The following is a 19,713-nucleotide window of genomic DNA, read 5'->3' on the forward strand; positions in this document are numbered from 1 at the left end:
ATAACGATGGTCATTATGGCCAAACAGTTCGAATTTCGTTTCATCAGACCAGAGGACATTTCTCCAAAAAGTACGATCTTTGTCCCCATGTGCAGTTGCAAACCATAGTCTAGATTTTTTTATGGTGGTTTTGGAGCAGTGGCTTCTTCCTTGCTGAGTGGCCTTTCAGGTTATGTCGATATAGGACTTGTTTTACTGTGGATATAGATACTCTGTACCCGTTTCCTTCAGCATCTTCACAAGGTCCTTTGCTGTTGTCCTGGGATTGATTTGCACTTTTCGCACTAAAGTACTCCTTCCTGAGCGGTATGACGGCTGCGTGGTCCCATGGTGTTTATACTTGCGTACTATTGTTTGTACAGATGAACGTGGTACATTCAGGCATTTGGAAATTGCTCCCAAGGATGAACCAGACTTGTGGAGGTGTACAATTTTTTTCCTGAGGTCTTGGCTGATTTCTTTTGAATTTCCCATGATGTCAAGCAAAGAGGCACTGAGTTTGAAGGTAGGCCTCGAAATACATCCACAGGTACACCTCCAATTGACTCAAATGATGTCAATTAGCCTATCAGAAGCTTCTAAAGCCATGACATCAATTTCTAGAATTTTCCAAGCTGTTTAAAGGCACAGTCAACTTAGTGTATGTAAACTTCTGACCCACTGGAATTGTGATACAGTGAATTATAAGTGAAATAATCTGTCTGTAAACAATTGTTGGAAAAATGACTTGTGTCATGCACAAAGTAGATGTCCTAACCGACTTGCCAAAACTATAGTTTGTTAACAAGACATTTGTGGAGTGGTTGAAAAACAAGTTTTAATAACTCCAACCTAAGTGTATGTAAACTTCCAACTTCAACTGTATATAAAGACCACTATAATCTCTTTCACCCTCCTAAACATCACTCTTTATCCTCTCTTCCATATTCACACTCCCTCTCTCACTTTCCAGTCTCTCTCTACTGCAGGTTAGTAAACTCTTACCCTTCGAGGTCCGGAGCCTGCTGGTTTTCTGTTTTGCCTGATAATGAATTGACCCCACCTGGTGTCCAAGATCTAAATCAGTGCCTTAATTAGAGGGGACCAATGAAAAAACCCAGTGGAACTGACTTCAAGGTCCAGAGTTGAGTTTGATGGCTATACGGTTTCTGGTGGGATGTTGACTGTTATATCCTGTGACTGCATGTATCATCCTCCTTACTGCATTATAGTCATACAATCTCCATTTGATCATTTTGTCGATTATAAACAAAACATACAGAATCACCCCGAACCTGCGTCTCTCCAGTTCTGAAAAGATACCTTTTTTCTTTGACTGGCAGGTGGAACATATGAAAAGTGTGTTGTGTTTTGTTCGAAGCAGCCAGAGCCAGCCAGAGACAAAGACAAACTATAGGGACAGGCTGGGGCCAAAGGGTATGGGGTCATTGAAGGGGTTGATTGCCAGGTATAAGAGGAATGGGTGAAGGTTGCCCCCCAGTGGAGAGTAGAGTAAGTTGGGTCTTCTAAAAGGTCTGTTCAGGGATCAGTGTGTTGAACGGATAGTCCCACAATGTGGTGCTGATTCCAAAACCTGCAGAGGGAAACCAATTTATGCCATCAGTGAGAGAACAGTCAGAAATACTTATGCACACATACTGGAATCTAGGTATAATATTTAGGAGAACCATACACAAAGCTGAACTACAGGCAATTACAGAGACATATGAACAGTCTGAGGTAATATAATCAGTGCTTGACTTGGGCAGGAGCTCAGCGGAGATGAGTACCAGTACCTCAAAATGTTCTACTGCTTGAGATCCTGCTCCTGTTCTAGAATATTAGCTCAAAAGTACCAGCACCTATTTCAGTCCAAGCCAAGCACTGAATATAATACTTGATCTTGTTTGTCCCCCATCCTCTTTATCAGAAGTCACTATAACAACAGAAGTATGGTGATACAAAGAGCTATTCGAATCAAATCGTATTGGTCACATACACATATTTAGCAGATGATATTGCAGGTGTAGCAAAATGCTTGTGTTCCTAGCTCCAACAGTGCAGTAGTATTTAACAATTCACAACAATTCACACAAATCTAAAAGTAAAAGAATGGAATTAAGATATAGATAAATATTAGTACAAGCAATGTCGGAGTGGCATTCACTAAAATACAGTAGAATAAAATACAGTATATACATATGAGATGAGTAAAGCAGTATGTAAACATTGTTAAAGTGACTAGTGTTCCATTATTAAAGCAGCCAGTGATTCCATGTCTATGTATACAGGGCAGCAGCCTCTAAGGTGCAAGGTTGAGTAACTGGGTGGGAACCAGTAAGTGATGGCTATTTAACAGTCTGATGGCCTTGAGATAAAAGCTGTTTTTCAGTCTCTCGGTCCCAGCTTTGATGCACCTGTACTGACCTCGCCTTCTGGATAGCGGGGTGAACAGGCCGTAGCTCGGGAGGTTTATGTCCTTGATGATATTTTTGGCCTTCCTGTGACATTGGGTGCTGTAGGTGTCCTGGAGGGCAGAAAGTGTGCCCCCGGTGATGCGTTGGGCAGACCGCACCACCCTCTGGAGAGCCCTGCGGGCAGTGCGGTTTCCGTACCAGGCAGTGATACAGCCCGACAGGATGCTCGCAATTGTGCATCTGTAAAAGTTTGTGGGGGTTTTAGGGGACAAGCCAAATTTCTTCAGCCTCCTGAGGTTGAAGAGGCTCTGTTGCCCATTCTTCACCAGACTGTGTGGGTGGACCATTTCAGTTTGTCAGTGATGTGTACGCCAAGGAACTTGAAGCTTTCCACCTTCTCCACTACATCCCCGTCGATGTGGATAGGGGCATGCTCCCTCTGCTGTCTCCTGAAGTCCACGATCCATTCTTTGTTTTGTTGATGTTGAGGGAGAGGTTATTTTCCTGGACCTCTCCACCAGCGCCCTCACCTCCTCCCTGTAGGTCGTCTCGTCATTTTTGGTAATCAGGCCCACTACTGTTGTGTCGTCTGCAAACTTGATGATTGAGTTGGAGGAGAGGGCTGAGCACACAACCTTGTGGGGCGCCTGTGTTGAGGATCAGCAAAGTGGAGATGTTGTTTCCTATCTTCACCACCTGGAGGCGGCCCGTCAGGAAGTCCAGGACCCAGTTGCACAGGGCGGGATTAAGACCCAGGGCCCCAAGCTTAATGATGAGCTGGGAAGGTAGAACCGTGTTGAAGGCTGACCTATAGTCAATGAACAGCATTCTTACATAGGTATTCCTCTTGTCCAGATGGGATAGGGCAGTGTGCAGTGGGATGGAGATTGCATCGTCTATGGATCTATTGGTGCGGTAAGCAAATTGAAGTGGGTCTAGGGTGTCAGGTAAGGTTTGAGGGCATATGATCCTTAACTAGCCTCTCAAAGCACTTCATGATGACAGAAGTGAGTGCTATGGGGAAATAGTCATTTAGTTCAGTTACCTTTGCTTTTTTGGGTACAGGAACAATGGTGGACATTTTGAAGCAAGTGGGGACAGCAGACTGGGATAGGGAGAGATTGAATATGTCAGTAAACACGCCATTCAGCTGGTCAGTGCATGCTCTGAGGATGCGGCTAGAGATGCCGTCTGGGCCGGCAGCCTCGCGAGCATTAACACGCTCAAATGTCTTACTCACGTCGGCCACGGAGAACGAGAGCCCACAGTCCTTGGGAGCGGGCCGCGCCGGTGGCACTGTGTTCTCCTCAAAGCGGGCGAAGTAGGTGTTTAGCTTGTCCGGGAGCAAGACGTCGTTATCTGCGACGTGGCTAGTTTTCCCTTTGTAATCCATGATTGTCTGTAGACCCTGCCACATACATCTCGCGTCTGAGCCGTTGAATTGTGACTTCACTTTGTCTCTGTACTGATGTTTTGTTTTGCCTGTTTGACTGCCTTATGAGGGAATAACTACACTGTTTGTATTCAACCATATTCCCAGTCACCTTGCCATGCTTAAATGCGGTGGGTCACGCCTTCAGTTTTGCGCGAATGCTGTAATTTATCCGTGGTTTCTGGTTTGGGTAGGTTTTAATAGTCACAGTGGGAACAACATCCCCTATACACTTCCTGATGAACTCAGTCACCGTGTCCACGTCAATGTTATTCTCAGAGGCTACCCGGAACATATCCCAGTCCATGTGATTAAAGCAACCTTGAAGCATGGATTCCGATTGGTCAGAGCAGCGTTGAATAGACCTTAGCACGGGTACTTCCTGTTTGAGTCGGACTTTCTCTATGTTATCACAACCATACCATCTGTAGTTAATCATGAAACATACACCACCGCCCTTCTTCCTGGAGAGTTCTTTATTCCTGTCTGTGCGATGTACTGAGAACCCAGCTGGCTGTATGGATGGGGACAGTATATCCCAAGAGAGCCATGATTCCGTGAAACAGAGTATATTACAGTCCCTGATGTCTCTCTGGAAGGAGATCCTCGCCCTGAGCTCATCTACTTTATTGTCCAGAGACTGAAGATTAGCGAGTAATGTACTCGGAAGCAGTGGATGGTGTGCACGCCTCCTGAGTTGGACAAGAAGTCTATTCCGAACAACTCTTATCCGCCGGCGGTGTCTTAGAGCAGCCTCTGGGTTAAGTTCAATTGCCCTAGGGGTACGAACAAAGGATCCAATTCGGGAAAGTCGTATTCCTGAATGTAATGCTGGTGCATTACCGTCGCTCTGATATCTTTCTGGCTGTATGTAATAACACAAAAAACATTCTGGGTGAATAATGTAAGAAATAACACACACACAAAAAAATACTGCAAAGTTGCTTATGAGCTAGAAGCAGAGCTGTCATGTCTGTCGGCGCCATCTTACTGGTCCTCCTCACCTGCTCTTTGGTGTTCAAAGTGGTGCTTGACGTGGTATGCCTTGAGGCTATACAGGTAGGAGTTTTTCTGGGGGGAGCCGTAGTGAAGGTAGTAATGGATCATGTCATACACCACGTACCCAAACAGCCCCCCCACAAACAGGGACACCCCTAAGGCCTCAGGGAAGGCCTTGGTCAGCAGCAGGTAGAAGCTGCCTATCACCACTGAGGCCAGGCAAGGAGGAAAGACCAGGCGGGAGCCATCGTAGGGAGACTGGAAGGGAGAAATCACCATGGTGTTAGTATAGGAGCACATAGACTTTGAGTAGTTACTGCACAGTTTCGTTTTATCATTCTAGCATATGGCTTGGCCTAGATTTGGAACAAAAAGTATATCCTACTGCAGTTTCCCAAGTTTCTGAATTTCAAATGAATCATAAACAAAGAGGCATAAAAACACCTAAGTACGATACATTTTAAACGTTAGTTCCAGAGTATTGTTCGCTCTCTTCTGTATATGTCTGTACCTCACCTTATGATGCTGTCCGTGCAGCAGGAAGTGAATGGTGATGAGGTAATAGTTGTGGGCGGGCGGGCGCATGTGAAAGACGAAGCGATGGATGCAATATTCGATGAAGGTCCAGATGACCATGCCCATCACAAAGATGAGGGGAAAGCTGTACTTGTGCACCAGGAAGGAATAGTCTGCAGATGGAGGGGGTGGGACAGATACAGGCTTAAACAGGAATCACATTTCTACTAGACTGTACATGGGAACACGCATGAATTTGCTGGACAGATTTATTAACAAATAATGTGGCTGGAATCAACTACTTCTATTACTTCTTATTTCTCATGTTTTTTATTTTATTAGTTATACTATTTATTATATTGAATACTGCACTGCTGGATAGGGCTTGCATGTTTAGCATTTTACTGTACTTGTGCAAAATGTAAAATGTAAAACTGTAAATAGTCTACTATTTGAAAGTATTTTCAAATACTTATTTCCAAATACCAAATGCTTGGGTTTATTTAAGGCCAAGATAACGCATAGCAATTCGACACATACAACAACACAGAGTTACACATGGAATAAACAAAACATATAGTCAATAATACAGTAGAAAAAATAAAACATAAACCAGTATCCCTTCTGCAAATGAGGTAAGTTAAGGCAATAAATAGGCCATGGTGGCGAAGTAATTACAATATAGCAATTAAACACTGGAATGGTAGATGTGCAGAAGATGAATGTGCAAGTAGAGATACTGGGGTGCAAGGGAGCAAGATAAATAAATAAATACAGCATGGGGAAGAGGTAGATAGATGGGTTGTTGACAGATGGGCTATGCACAGGTGCAGTGATCTGTGAGCTGCTCTGACAGCTGGTGCTTAAAGCTAGTGAGGGAGATATGAGTCTCCAGCTACAGAGATTTTTGCAGTTCGTTCCAGTCATTGGCAGCAGAGAACTGGAAGGAAAGGCGACCAAAGGAGGAATTGGCCATGGGGATGACCAGTGAGATATACCTGCTGGAGCGCGTGCTATGAGTGGGTGCTGCTATGGTGACCAGTGAGCTGAGATAAGGCGGGGCTTTACCTAGCAGAGACTTGAAGATAACCTGTAGCCAGTGGGTTTGAATTCCATGCTGTCACAGTTACCAGCCCTTTCAAGCTTAACATCCTTATCATTTATCGCCCTCCAGGTTCCCTTGGAGAGTTCATCAATGAGCTTGACGTCTTGATAAGTTCCTTTCCTGAGGATGGCTGACCTCTCACAGTTCTGGGTGACTTTAACCTCCCCACGTCTACCTTTGACTCATTCCTCTCTGCCTCCTTCTTTCCACTCCTCTCCTCTCCTCTTTTGACATCACCCTCTCACCTTCCCCCCCTACTCACAAGGCAGGCAATACGCTTGACCTCATCTTTACTAGATGCTGTTCTTCCACTAATCTCATTGCAACTCCCCTCCAAGTCTCCGACCACTACCTTGTATCCTTTTCCCTCTCGCCCTCATCCAACACTTCTCACTCTGTCCCTACTCGGATGGTATTGCGCCGTCCCAACCTTCGCTCTCTCTCTCCCGCTACTCTCTCCTCTTCCATCCTATCATCTCTTCCCTCTACTCAAACCTTCTCCAACCTATCCCCTGATTCTGCCTCCTCAACCCTCCTCTCCTCCCTTTCTGCATCCTTTGATTCTCTATGTCCCCTATACTCCAGGCCGGCTCGGTCCTCCCCTCCTGCTCCGTGGCTCGACGACTCATTGCGAGCTCACAGAACAGGGCTCCGGGCAGCCGAGCGGAAATGGAGGAAAACTCGCCTCCCTGCGGACCTGGCATCCTTTCACTCCCTCCTCTCTACATTTTCCTCTTCGGTCTCTGCTGCTAAAGCCACTTTCTACCACTCTAAATTCCAAGCATCTGCCTCTAACCCTAGGAAGCTCTTTGCCACCTTCTCCTCCCTCCTGAATCCTCCTCCCCCCCCCCTCCTCCCTCTCTGAGGATGACTTCGTCAACCATTTTGAAAAGAAGGTCGACGACATCCGATCCTCGTTTGCTAAGTCAAACGACACCGCTGGTCCTGCTCACACTGCCCTACCCTGTGCTTTGACCTCTTTCTCCCCTCTCTCTCCAGATGAAATCTCGCGTCTTGTGATGGCCGGCCGCCCAACAACCTGCCCGCTCGACCCTATCCCCTCCTCTCTTCTCCAGACCATTTCCGGAGACCTTCTCCCTTACCTCACCTCGCTCATCAACTCATCCTTGACCGCTGGCTACGTTCCTTCCGTCTTCAAGAGAGCGAGAGTTGCACCCCTTCTGAAAAAACCTACACTCGATCCCTCCGATGTCAACAACTACAGACCAGTATCCCTTCTTTCTTTTCTCTCCAAAACTCTTGAACGTGCCGTCCTTGGCCAGCTCTCCTGCTATCTCTCTCAGAATGACCTTCTTGATCCAAATCAGTCAGGTTTCAAGACTGGTCATTCAACTGAGACTGCTCTTCTCTGTGTCACGGAGGCTCTCCGCACTGCTAAAGCTAACTCTCTCTCCTCTGCTCTCATCCTCCTAGACCTATCTGCTGCCTTTGATACTGTGAACCATCAAATCCTCCTCTCTACCCTCTCCGAGTTGGGCATCTCCGGCGCGGCCCACGCTTGGATTGCGTCCTACCTGACAGGTCGCTCCTACCAGGTGGCGTGGCGAGAATCTGTCTCCGCACCACGTGCTCTCACCACTGGTGTCCCCCAGGGCTCTGTTCTAGGCCCTCTCCTATTCTCGCTATACACCAAGTCACTTGGCTCTGTCATATCCTCACATGGTCTCTCCTATCATTGCTATGCAGACGACACACAATTAATCTTCTCCTTTCCCCCTTCTAATAACCAGGTGGCGAATCGCATCTCTGCATGTCTGGCAGACATATCAGTGTGGATGACGGATCACCACCTCAAGCTGAACCTCGGCAAGACGGAGCTGCTCTTCCTCCCGGGGAAGGACTGCCCGTTCCATGATCTTGCCATCACGGTTGACAGCTCCCTTGTGTCCTCCTCCCAGAGTGCTAAGAACCTTGGCGTGACCCTGGACAACACCCTGTCGTTCTCCACTAACATCAAGGCGGTGACCCGATCCTGTAGGTTCATGCTCTACAACATTCGCAGAGTACGACCCTGCCTCACACAGGAAGCGGCGCAGGTCCTAATCCAGGCACTTGTCATCTCCCGTCTGGATTACTGCAACTCGCTGTTGGCTGGACTCCCTGCCTGTGCCATTAAACCCCTACAACTCATCCAGAACGCCGCAGCCCGTCTGGTGTTCAACCTTCCCAAGTTCTCTCACGTCACCCCGCTCCTCCGCTCTCTCCACTGGCTTCCAGTTGAAGCTCGCATCCGCTACAAGACCATGGTGCTTGCCTACGGAGCTGTGAGGGGAACGGCACCTCCGTACCTTCAGGCTCTGATCAGGCCCTACACCCAAACAAGGGCACTGCGTTCATCCACCTCTGGCCTGCTCGCCTCCCTACCTCTGCGGAAGCACAGTTCCCGCTCAGCCCAGTCAAAACTGTTCGCTGCTCTGGCACCCCAATGGTGGAACAAGCTCCCTCACGACGCCAGGACAGCGGAGTCAATCACCACCTTCCGGAGACACCTGAAACCCCACCTCTTTAAGGAATACCTAGGATAGGATAAAGTAATCCTTCTAACCCCCCCCCCTTAAAAGATTTAGATGCACTATTGTAAAATGGTTGTTCCACTGGATATCATAAGGTGAATGCACCAATTTGTAAGTCGCTCTGGATAAGAGCGTCTGCTAAATGACTTAAATGTAAATGTAAATGTTTGGCGACGAGTATGAAGCGAGGGCCAACCAACGAGAGCGTACAGGTCGCAGTGGTGGGTAGTGTATGGGGCTTCGGTGACAAAACGGATGGCACTGTGATAGACTGCATCCAATTTGTGTGTTGGAGGCTATTGTTGGAGGCTATTTTATAGATGACATCGCCGAAGTCGAGGATTGGTAGGATGGTCAGTTTTACGAGGGTATGTTTGGCAGCATGAGTGAAGGATGCTTTGTTGCAATATAGAAAGCCGATTCTAGATTTAATTTTGGATTGGAGATGCTTAATGTTTATAGTCTAACCAGACACCTAGGTATTTGTAGTTGTCCACGTATTCTAAGTCAGAGCCGTCCAGAGTAGTGATGCTGGACGGGCGGGCAGGTGCGGGCAGTGATCGATTGAATAGCATGCATTTAGTTTTACTTGCATTTAAGAGCAGTTGGAGGCCACAGAAGGAGAGTTGAATGGCATTGAAGCTCGTTTGGAGGTTAGTTAACACAGTGTCCAAAGAGGGGCCAGAAGTATACACAATGGTGTCGTCTGCGTAGAGGTGGATCAGAGAATCACCAGCAGCAAGAGCGACATCATTGATGTATACAGAGAAGAGAGTCGGCTCGAGAATTGAACCTTGTGGTACCCCCATAGAGACTGCCAGCGGTCCGGACAACAGGCCCTCCGATTTGACACACTGAACTCTATCAGAGAAGTAGTTGGTAAACCAGGCAAGGCAATCATTTGAGAAACCAAGGCTGTCGAGTCTGCCAATAAGAATGTGGTGATTGACAGAGTCGAAAGCCTTGGCCAGGTCGATGAATACGGCTGCACAGTAATGTCCCTTATCGATGGCGGTTATGATGTCGTTTAGGACCTTGAGCGTGGCTGCGGTGCACCCATGACCAGCTCTGAAACCAGATTGCATAGCGGAGAAGGTACGGTGGGATTTGAAATGGTCGGTAATCTGTTTGTTAACTTGGCTTTCAAAGACCTTAGAAAGACAGGGTAGGATAGATATAGGTCTGTAGCAGTTTGGTCCAAGAGTGTCACCCCCTTTGAAGAGGGGGATGACCGCGGCAGCTTTCCAATCTTTGGGAATCTCAGACAATATGAAAGAGAGGTTGAACAGGCTAGTAATAGGGGTTGCAACAATTTCAGCAGATCATTTTAGAAAGAGAGGGTCCAGATTGTCTAGCCCGGCTAATTTGTAGGGGTCCAGATTTTGCAGCTCTTTCAAAACATCAGGTATCTGGATTTGGGTGAAGGAGAAATGGCGGGGGCTTTGGCGGGTTGCTGTGGAGGGTGCCGGGCTGTTGACCGGTGTAGAGGTAGCCAAGTGGAAAGCATGGCCAGCCGTAGAGAAATGCTTATTGAAATTCTCAATTATAGTGGAATTATCGGCGGTAACAGTGTTTCCTAGCCTCAGAGCAGTGGGCAGCTGGGAGGAGGTGCTCTTATTCTCCATGGACTTTAGTGTCCCAGAACCTTTTTGAGTTCGTACTACAGGATGCAAATATCTGTTTGAAAAAGCTAGCCTTAGCTTTCCTAATTGCCTGTGTATATTTGTTCCTAACTTCCCTGAAAGGTTGCATATCACGGGGGCTGTTCGATGCTAATGCAGAACGCCACAGGATGTTTTTGTGCTGGTCAAGGGCAGACAGGTCTGGAGTGAACCAAGGACTATATCTATTCCTAATTCTAAATTTTTCAAAAGGGGCATGCTTATTTTAGATGGTGAGGAAGGCACTTTTAAAGAATAACCAGGCATCCTCTACTGACGGGATGAGGTCAATGTCATTCCAGGATACCCCGGTCAGGTCGATTAGAAAGGCCTGCTCGCAGCAGTGTTTTAGGGAGCGTTTGACAGTGATGAGGGGTGGTCGTTTGGTCACAGACCCATTACGGATGCAGGCAATGAGGCAGTGATCGCTGAGATCTTGATTGAAAACAGCAGAGGTGTATTTGGAGGGCGAGTTAGTTAGGATGATATCTATGAGTGTGCCCGTGTTTACGGATTTGGGGTTGTACCTGGTAGGTTCATTGATAATTTGTGTGAGATTGAGGGCATCAAGCTTAGATTGTAGGATGGCCGGGGTGTTAAGCATGTCCCAGTTTAGGTCACCTAGTAGCACAAGCTCAGAAGATAGATGGGGGGGGCAATCAATTCACATATGGTGTCAAGGGCACAGCGTGGTCTATAGCAAGCGGCAAAAGTGAGAGACTCGTTTATGGAAAGGTGCATTTTTAGAAGTAGGAGCTCGAATTGTTTGGGTACAGACCTGGATAGTAAGACAGAACTCTGCAGGCTATCTTTGCAGTAGATTGCAACACCGCCCCCTTTGGCAGTTCTATCTTGGCGGAAAATGTTATAGTTAGGAATGGAGATTTCAGGGTTTTTGGTGGTTTTCCTAAACCAGGATTCAGACATGGCTAAGACATCTGGGTTGGCAGGGTGTGCTAAAGCAGTGAGTAAAACAAACTCAGGGAGTAGGCTTCTAATGTTAACATGCACGAAATCAACATTTTTACGGTTACAGAAGTCAACAAATGAGAGCACCTGGGGAGTGGGAGTGGAGCTAGGCACTGCAGGACCTGGATTAACCTCTACATCACCAGAGGAACAGAGGAGACGTAGGATAAGGGTACGGCTAAAGGCTATACGAACTGGCCGTCTAGCACGTTCGGAACAGAGAGTAAAAGTAGCAGGTTTCTGGGAACGATAGCATAGATTCAAGGCATAGTGTACAGACAAAGGTAAGGTAGGATGTGAGTAAATTGGAGGTAAACCTAGGCATTGAGTAATGATGAGAGAGATATAGTCTCTAGAGACGTTTAAACCAGGTGATGTCATCGCATATGTAGGAGGTGGAACAACATGGTTGGTTAAGGCATATTGAGCAGGGCTAGAAGCTCTACAGTGAAATAAGACAGTAATCACTAACCAGGACAGTAATGGATGAGGCATATTGATATTAGAGAGAGGCATGCGTTGCCAAGTGAACATATGGGTCCAGTGAGTGGTTGGGCTGGCTGGGGACACGGCAATTCAGAGAGTTAGCAGACCGGGGCTCACAAGCTAGCAGTTAGCAGATCGGGTTAGCAAGCAAGCAGTTAGCAGACCGGGGAAAGCAAGCTAGCAGTTATCAGACCGGGGCAAGCAAGCTAGCAGTTAGCAGACCGGGGCAAGCAAGCTAGCAGTTAGCAGACCGGGGCAAGCAAGCTAGCAGTTAGCAGACCGGGGCAAGCAAGCTAGCAGTTAGCAGACCGGGGCTAGCAAGTTAGCAGAAGGGAATTTGGGGGACGTCGCAATGGAGGTAAGTCTGTTTTTGCCTCTTCGTGCGGTGACGTCGATAGACCAGTCGTGGATTAGTAGGGTTCCAAGTAGCTCTAGGTAGCTAGCAGGCCGCAGTTAGTAGAAAGGGCCTTCAGCGGACGTTGCACCTGAGGGGCCTGTTGGAATCCTTGGGAAGATTATGCCGGTATTCCAGTCGTAGAGGATCGGCGGGGTTCCGCGCCCCATCCCGGCAGTAGAAGAGTTGCGGATATTGTAGCCCAGAAGTGTGCTTCGGTGGTAGCCCAGGAGCCCAAGCCGGGCTAGCTTCAGGCTAATTGGTGCTTGCTCCGGGATGGAAACGCTAGCCAGGAGTGGTCACCTGGGATTGCGGTTAGCTAGTTGCGAAGATCCAGATGAAAATGTTCAGAGTTTGCGGTAGGAATCCGGGGACAAGGAGAGAATTTTTTTTTTTTTGCTCCGTTATGCTCTGGTTAGACTCACGTTGTACGTACTGGCGAGAGCTTTCCGAGCTAAAGTTTAGCTGATGACCGCTAGCAGTGGTTTGCTGACTGATAGCTGGTAGGTAGTTAACTTAGCTGGCGAGCTTCAGTTGAGGGATTCCAGATCTGAAGTAAATACAAATACTTTAGAAAAAAACAGATCCACGCCACATTGGGTGAGGCGGGTTGCAGGAGAGTATTTAGAAGTTGAGGTTAAGGAAAATGTAAAAAAGATATGCGAAGAAAAATATATAAAAAGATATATGCAAGGGACACAACAGGACAAAGACAAACACGTTTGACTGATACGCCATCTTGGAATCCGCCATCTTGGAATACTTATGTTTTCAAATAAAAAAATATTTAAAAAAACTTACTTCCAAATACTTCCTACCCTAAATAGTATTTTAACCCAGGTCTGATGATTGCGTCTTTGTTACCTGTGCTGGCGAATAGTCTGGTTGTCTCCTGAGCCAAGGTGGTGTAGCAGTACCAGTTGAGATAGAACACCAGTGGCATCCACACAGCAGGGACCATATACCTACACGCAGAAAATCATATGGACTTATCAAACAGCAGTTTCTGAGGTAACATGCAAGTGTTAGGGCGGCAGGTAACAAGGTAGCAAGGGCGGCAGGTAGCCTAGTGTTTAAGCTTGTCGGGCCAGTAACCAAAAGGTCTCTGGTTCGAATCCCTGAGCTGACTAAGTGAAAAATCTGCAGATGTGCCCTTGAGCACTCAACCCTAATTGCTCCTGCAAGTCGCTCTGAATAAGAGTGTCTGCTATATTATGTAAATGTAAGTGCTTTTCTACACTGGTTTTCCTGACAGCGATTAAGCCTAGTCTGTACTAAAAAGCATGCTTAAGGGGAACGTTTGGGACCTCCCCAGAGTTTAAGAGGCTCAATTGAAAAAGCCTTTAAATCCAGGACTTAATCTGTGCTGGGATACATGTACATATCATCTCTCTTACCAGGATGTCTTGGTGCTGGCCTCCATGAACTCGTTCCCAAACAGGCGAATGGGCCGATCCACAGGCTGGTGCACCCAGGTCTCGTATTTCTCTCCCAGGTTGCCCACCTGCCAGGCCAGGGGCTTCCGCCAGTCCACCAGGTCCTGCAGGCATAGCAGGGGAGACACAGCTCAGGTTACAACACTGTACATACTGTAGTTTAAGCCTTACAGCACACAACAGTTCAACACAAGATGTCTATAGACTGTCATAACCTCATCAGTACTGCTTCTGCCTAAAACCTTCAATTGTCAAAGGACATATTGTTCTTGTAGAATCTAGATCAATGGAAATTGGACTCTAAAACGTATTTCAGTCATAGCTTTATGTGATAGTGTGATCAATCGGTCTCGGCTCTTCTGTAGGTGTTGTAATTGTCCCGCAGGTGGCAGTAGACAGACATATGGCCAGAGGAAGGGGGAGTTGTTATCCCAATTTCTGTGAAGGATCTGCAGATTGTCTCTCTGTCCATACCTTTAACTAAATGTCTCCTTTACCACGACCTTAGATCAAGACTAGGCAGACAGATTGGCTTGTTCCCAAAGTCATGGTCTCTTATTCATTATCATAGATTATAGGGTGGGTACTATATTAACTAGACCAAAGAGTCCTGCATGGAATAGCTTTTTGCTATAGTTGACAATATTGGATGAACTGAGGCAAACCGAAATCTAAAATCATTCATTGAGGACATCAATTGTCTTGGAGAGTAGGTTAAAAGTGGAGAATGGTTCTCAAAACATACCTGAAACCCCAAACTGATAAGTCAATAAGATAACAATGAGTGACACAAATGTCATTGTATTCAGGAGACAAATTTCCTCCACTGTGTAAGTATGTAGGCCTGAATGAGCCAGGAGGAGACAAGCTGTACTAGGCACAGTGCCTTCAGAAAGTATTCACACCCCTTGACTCTTTCCACGTTGTTGTGTTACAGCCTGAATTTAAAATTGATTCATTTGAAATTTCGTGTCACTGGCCTACCTCATAACGTCAAAGTGGAATTATGTTTATAGACATTTTTACAAATTAATAAAGAGTTAAAAGCTGAAATGTCTTGGTTCAATAAGTATTCATAAAGTTGCATTAACTCACTCTGTGTGCAATAATAGTGTTTTAAAAAAATGTATGACTATCTACCCCACACATACAATTATCTGCAAGGTTCCTCAGTCCAGCAGTGAATTGCAAACACAGATTCAACCACAAAGATCAAGGAGTTTTTCTAATGCTACACAAAGAAGTTCACTTATTGGTAAAAGGGTTTAAAAAAGTAGATATTGAAAATCCCTTTGAGCATGATGCAGTTATTAATTATACATTTGGATGGTGTATGAATACATCCAGTCACCTCAAAGATACAGGTGTCCTTCCTAACTCAGTTGACGGAGAGGAAGGAAACCGCTCAGGATTTTCACCATGAGGCCAATGTTGACTTTAAAACAGTTAGAGTTTAATGGCTGTGATAGGAGAAAACTGAGGATGGATCAACAACATTGTAGTTACTCCAAAATAGTAACCTAAACGACAGAGTGAAAAGAAGGAAGCCTGTACAGAATAAAAATATTCCAAAATATGCATCCAGTTTGCAATAAGGCTAAATGTGGCAAAGAAATTAACTTTATGTCCTGAACACAAAGTGTTATGTTTGGGGCAAATCCAATACAACACGTCACTGAGTACCACTATTCATATTTTCAAGCATGGTGGTGGCTGCATCATGTTATGGGTATGCTTGTCATCGGCAAGGACTATGGAGTTTTTTAGCATAAAAATAAATGGAATAGAGCTAAGCACCGGCAAAATCCTAGAGTAAAACCTGGGTCAGTCTGCTTTCCAACAAACACTGGAAGACAAATTCAACTTTCAGCAGGACAATAACCTAAAACACAAGGCCAAATACACACTGGAGTTGCTTACCAAGACGTCACTGAATGTTCCTGAGTGGCCTAGTTACATTTTTGATTGGACATACAGTGGGGGGAAAAAGTATTTGATCCCCTGCTGATTTTGTACGTTTGCCCACTGATAAAAAATGATCAGTCTATAATTTTAATGGTAGGTTTATTTGAACAGTGAGAGACAGAATAACAACAAAAATATCCAGAAGAATGCATGTCAAAAATGTTACAAATTGATTTGCATTTTAATGAGGGAAATAAGTATTTGACCCCCTCTCAATCAGAAAGGTTTCTGGCTCCCAGGTGTCTTTTATACAGGTAACGAGCTGAGATTAGGAGCACACTCTTAAAGGGAGAGCTCCTAACCGCAGCTTGTTCCCTGTAAAAAAGACACCTGTCCACAGAAGCAATCAATCAATAATATTCCAAACTCTCCACCATGGCCAAGACCAAAGAGCTCTCCAAGGATTTCAGGGACAAGATTGTAGACCTACACAAGGCTGGAATGGGCTACAAGGCCATCGCCAAGCAGCTTGGTGAGAAGGTGACAACAGTTGGTGCGATTATTCGCAAATGGAAGAAACACAAAAGAACTGTCAATATCCCTCGGCCTGGGGCTCCATGCAAGATCTCACCTCGTGGAGTTGCAATGATCATAAGAACGGTGAGGAATCAGCCCAGAACTACACGGGAGGATATTGTCAATGATCTCAAGGCAGCTGGGACCATAGTCACCAAGAAAACAATTGGTAACACACTACGCCGTGAAGAACTGAAATCCTGCAGCGCCCGCAAGGTCCCCCTGCTCAAGAATACATATACATGCCCGTCTGAAGTTTGCCAATGAACAATCTGAATGATTCAGAGGACAACTGATGAAAGTGTTGTGGTCAGATGAGACCAAAATGGAGCTCTTTGGCATCAACTCAACTCGCCGTGTTTGGAGGAGGAGGAATGCTGCCTATGACCCCAAGAACACCATCCCCACCGTCAAACATGGAGGTGGAAACATTATGCTTTGGGGGTGTTTTTCTGCTAAGGGGACAGGACAACTTCACCACATCAAAGGGACGATGGACGGGGCCATGTACCGTCAAATCTTGGGTAAGAACATCCTTCTCTCAGCCAGGGCATTGAAAATGGGTCGTGGATGGGTATTCCAGCATGACAATGATCCAAAACACACGACCAAGGCAACAAAGGAGTGGCTCAAGAAGAAGCACATTAAGGTCCTGGAGTGGCCTAGCCAGTCTCCAGACCTTAATCCCATAGAAAATCTGTGGAGGGAGCTGAAGGTTCGAATTGCCAAACGTCAGCCTCGAAACCTTAATGGCTTGGAGAAGATCTGCACAAAGGAGTGGGACAAAATCCCTCCTGAGATGTGTGCAAACCTGGTGGCCAACTACAAGAAACGTCTGCCCTCTGTGATTGCCAACAAGGGTTTTGCCACCAAGTACTAAGTCATGTTTTGCAGAGGGGGTCAAATACTTATTTCCCTCATTAAAATGTTTGCAAACCTCTTAGAGACTTACCCAGAAAGGCGATTCCAACATGTATTGAACCCAGGGGAGTGAATACGTATGTAAATGAGATATGCATGTATTTAATTTTCTATAAATGTACAAACATTGATAAAAACATGGCTTTCACTTTGTCATTATGGGGGAGAAAAAAATATTTAATCCATTTTGAATTCAGGCAGTAACACAACAAAATGTAGAATAAGTCAAGGGGTATGAATATTTTCTGAAGGCACTGCATGTGATAATCAATGTCAAGCGTTATGCCATCACCCAATGCATCACAATGACAAACACACACAGAGTTGGCCCTCACACACAGGTGTGCAAAGCAAAGGTGACTGGCTGCTATCCACTAGTCAATCCCAAAAGATTCCTAAAGCCTGAGGAAGACTGCCCCTGTTCTGTCATTGAAGACAAAGCAATATCTCCCCTGAGAAACGGCACCTTTACACTAGTACATCACTCTGAGCATACCGTTCGCTGTCTATCTCTACTGAACACTGATAAACCTGCCACATAGCCCATCTACTATAGACTGCCAGAACTGCCCCGAAACTACTGTCTCCAATGATTAGCTGTGAAAATTGGTTACCACACATTTTTTTAGCAAAGCTGGGTGAATGACCGTAAAAGTGGTCACCTCTCGATCTTTCCCCCCTGTCTCTATCTTCTCCCTCTATGTGTCAATGCAGGAGTGTGCTGTAGCTCACAGGTCTCAGTCAGAGGAGCGCTGAACTCAAGGGCATTGGACCAGACACAGGTAGTAAACCCTGCCTACCTGCAGCAATGAGCTCCTACAGAACAGAGACACAGCGCCACAATGTTGGGCCAATGACAGTCTCAAATACAGTACAGCTCTGGCATCTGAGCTCTACTTTGACTTGTAGTTAAACCCCAGAACATCCCCTGATTAGATCACCAGGCTGGCTGGCTGGTCTGATGCAGTGGTTGGATTTTAATGCTTAGAAAGATCTAGATGATGCCCCAAAGCCTGATCCATCTTAGTCTTTTTTCTTTCTGATTCTCTCTCTCCCACCCTCTTTCTCTGGTTGTGTTTTTCTCTCACCGTGTCCAGGTTGACTTGACTGCATTTGCTAATGGGTGAAGGCCCCTCGTCCACTGTGTGCTCCTGAGTCTTCTTCCTCTCCCTCGCCATCTGTGGAACAGGAGACAATGGGAGACAATGAAAGGGATTGTGAGCTCCAAATCAAATTGCAAACATCGGCAGGATATCCCATTAAGGCAACCTATTCACAATATAATGTTACCATGGGGATATAATGTGGTTAAGATTTGTCTGTGGCTAATCATGGAAGGTTATTTGTTTCTGCACATCCTCATGGCTATACTCCAGATTATTAAATGACACTATAGTATCAGTGTTGCCAACTACAAGTATCAGTGTTAGATGGTTGACACCAAAACACACTCATTGTTATCAGCATTCACTCAAAGAGTCACGGCACTTTCTACCATGTATTGACTGTATGAGTTACGAGTTTGAGAGCATAGATCTGCCTTCGCACTTTTCTCTTTATTATGGGCAGTGCGTAACAAGGACACAATCCTGATTATATCATAGGCCTACTGCACAGTCTCTTTGCTTCATATGGTTGTTAAGGCGCACTTATGCAGGCCCCAGTGTCCGCTTTGTAGAGTACAATCACGAGCTCTGCTGGTTGGCTACTGCTTAGCAACCTGGTGCCAAAAGCCCTGGTCTGCCCTAGAAAGCCTATGTATATTACGATCACCAGAATGGCCAAACAAAACGTTTTAGCTGGACGTTTTGGGCTCTAAAATTAGTTTATTACAATCGAGTTCGATCACCGCAGTGATTTGCTACAAACCGAGATATTGAATTAAATACTGATCCATTCTGACAGCTACATTTGTCATCACACAGGACCACGTGCTGACACAGACCAATCACGAGCCGGCAGGCTACGAGGAGGCTCCCGGTTGACTCTCTCCATAGACATTAAAAACCAGACTCTCTCAGGCAGGATGAAAACAAATACGTCGACCATGAACGTTTGCTAGTTACAGCCACTTTCACCATGACCCTTAGCAATTTCTTGGTGCCTTAGAGCAGTGGTTCCCAAACTGTGGGGCGCACCACCTGGGGGGGGGGGTCACTATTTAAAGTTGTAAGAGTAGAATGCACTAAGTGCACCATTAGTTCCTCTTGTCATGTTAGTCATTGCATGCCTTAGAGAGCCATTTATAAAACTTGTCAGAAGTGTCCAGATCAACTAGCCCATTTATTTATTTTTAATTTAACCAGGCAAGTCAGTTAAGAACAAATACTTATTTACAATGCCGGCCTGCACCGGCCAAACCCGGACGACGCTGGGTCAATTG

The 19,713-nt window shown here is 46.0% G+C and overlaps 1 protein-coding gene across 2 annotated transcripts in view; it reads right to left on the reverse strand.

Moving 5' to 3' along the window:
* Positions 1-629: 629 nt before the first annotated feature.
* LOC106573787 (fatty acid 2-hydroxylase-like) overlaps positions 630-19,713 on the reverse strand; it is a 57,518-nt gene continuing 38,434 nt past the window's right edge. Inside the window, exons 2-7 of one of the 2 annotated variants that reach the window (XM_045697206.1) lie at positions 18,419-18,508; positions 13,890-14,032; positions 13,357-13,457; positions 5,344-5,516; positions 4,952-5,085; positions 630-1,573 (exon numbers count right to left, since the gene is read on the reverse strand). In XM_045697206.1, the coding sequence (XP_045553162.1) occupies positions 1,519-1,573; positions 4,952-5,085; positions 5,344-5,516; positions 13,357-13,457; positions 13,890-14,032; positions 18,419-18,508 (696 nt within the window). In that variant the 3' untranslated portion in view covers positions 630-1,518. Of the gene's footprint in view, positions 1,574-4,832; positions 5,086-5,343; positions 5,517-13,356; positions 13,458-13,889; positions 14,033-18,418; positions 18,509-19,713 lie in introns of both variants that reach the window. The other variant, XM_045697205.1, reaches the window with a different exon arrangement.

The sequence above is a fragment of the Salmo salar genome, chromosome ssa16, assembly GCF_905237065.1.
Source record: "Salmo salar chromosome ssa16, Ssal_v3.1, whole genome shotgun sequence".
Classification (NCBI taxonomy): domain Eukaryota; kingdom Metazoa; phylum Chordata; class Actinopteri; order Salmoniformes; family Salmonidae; genus Salmo; species Salmo salar.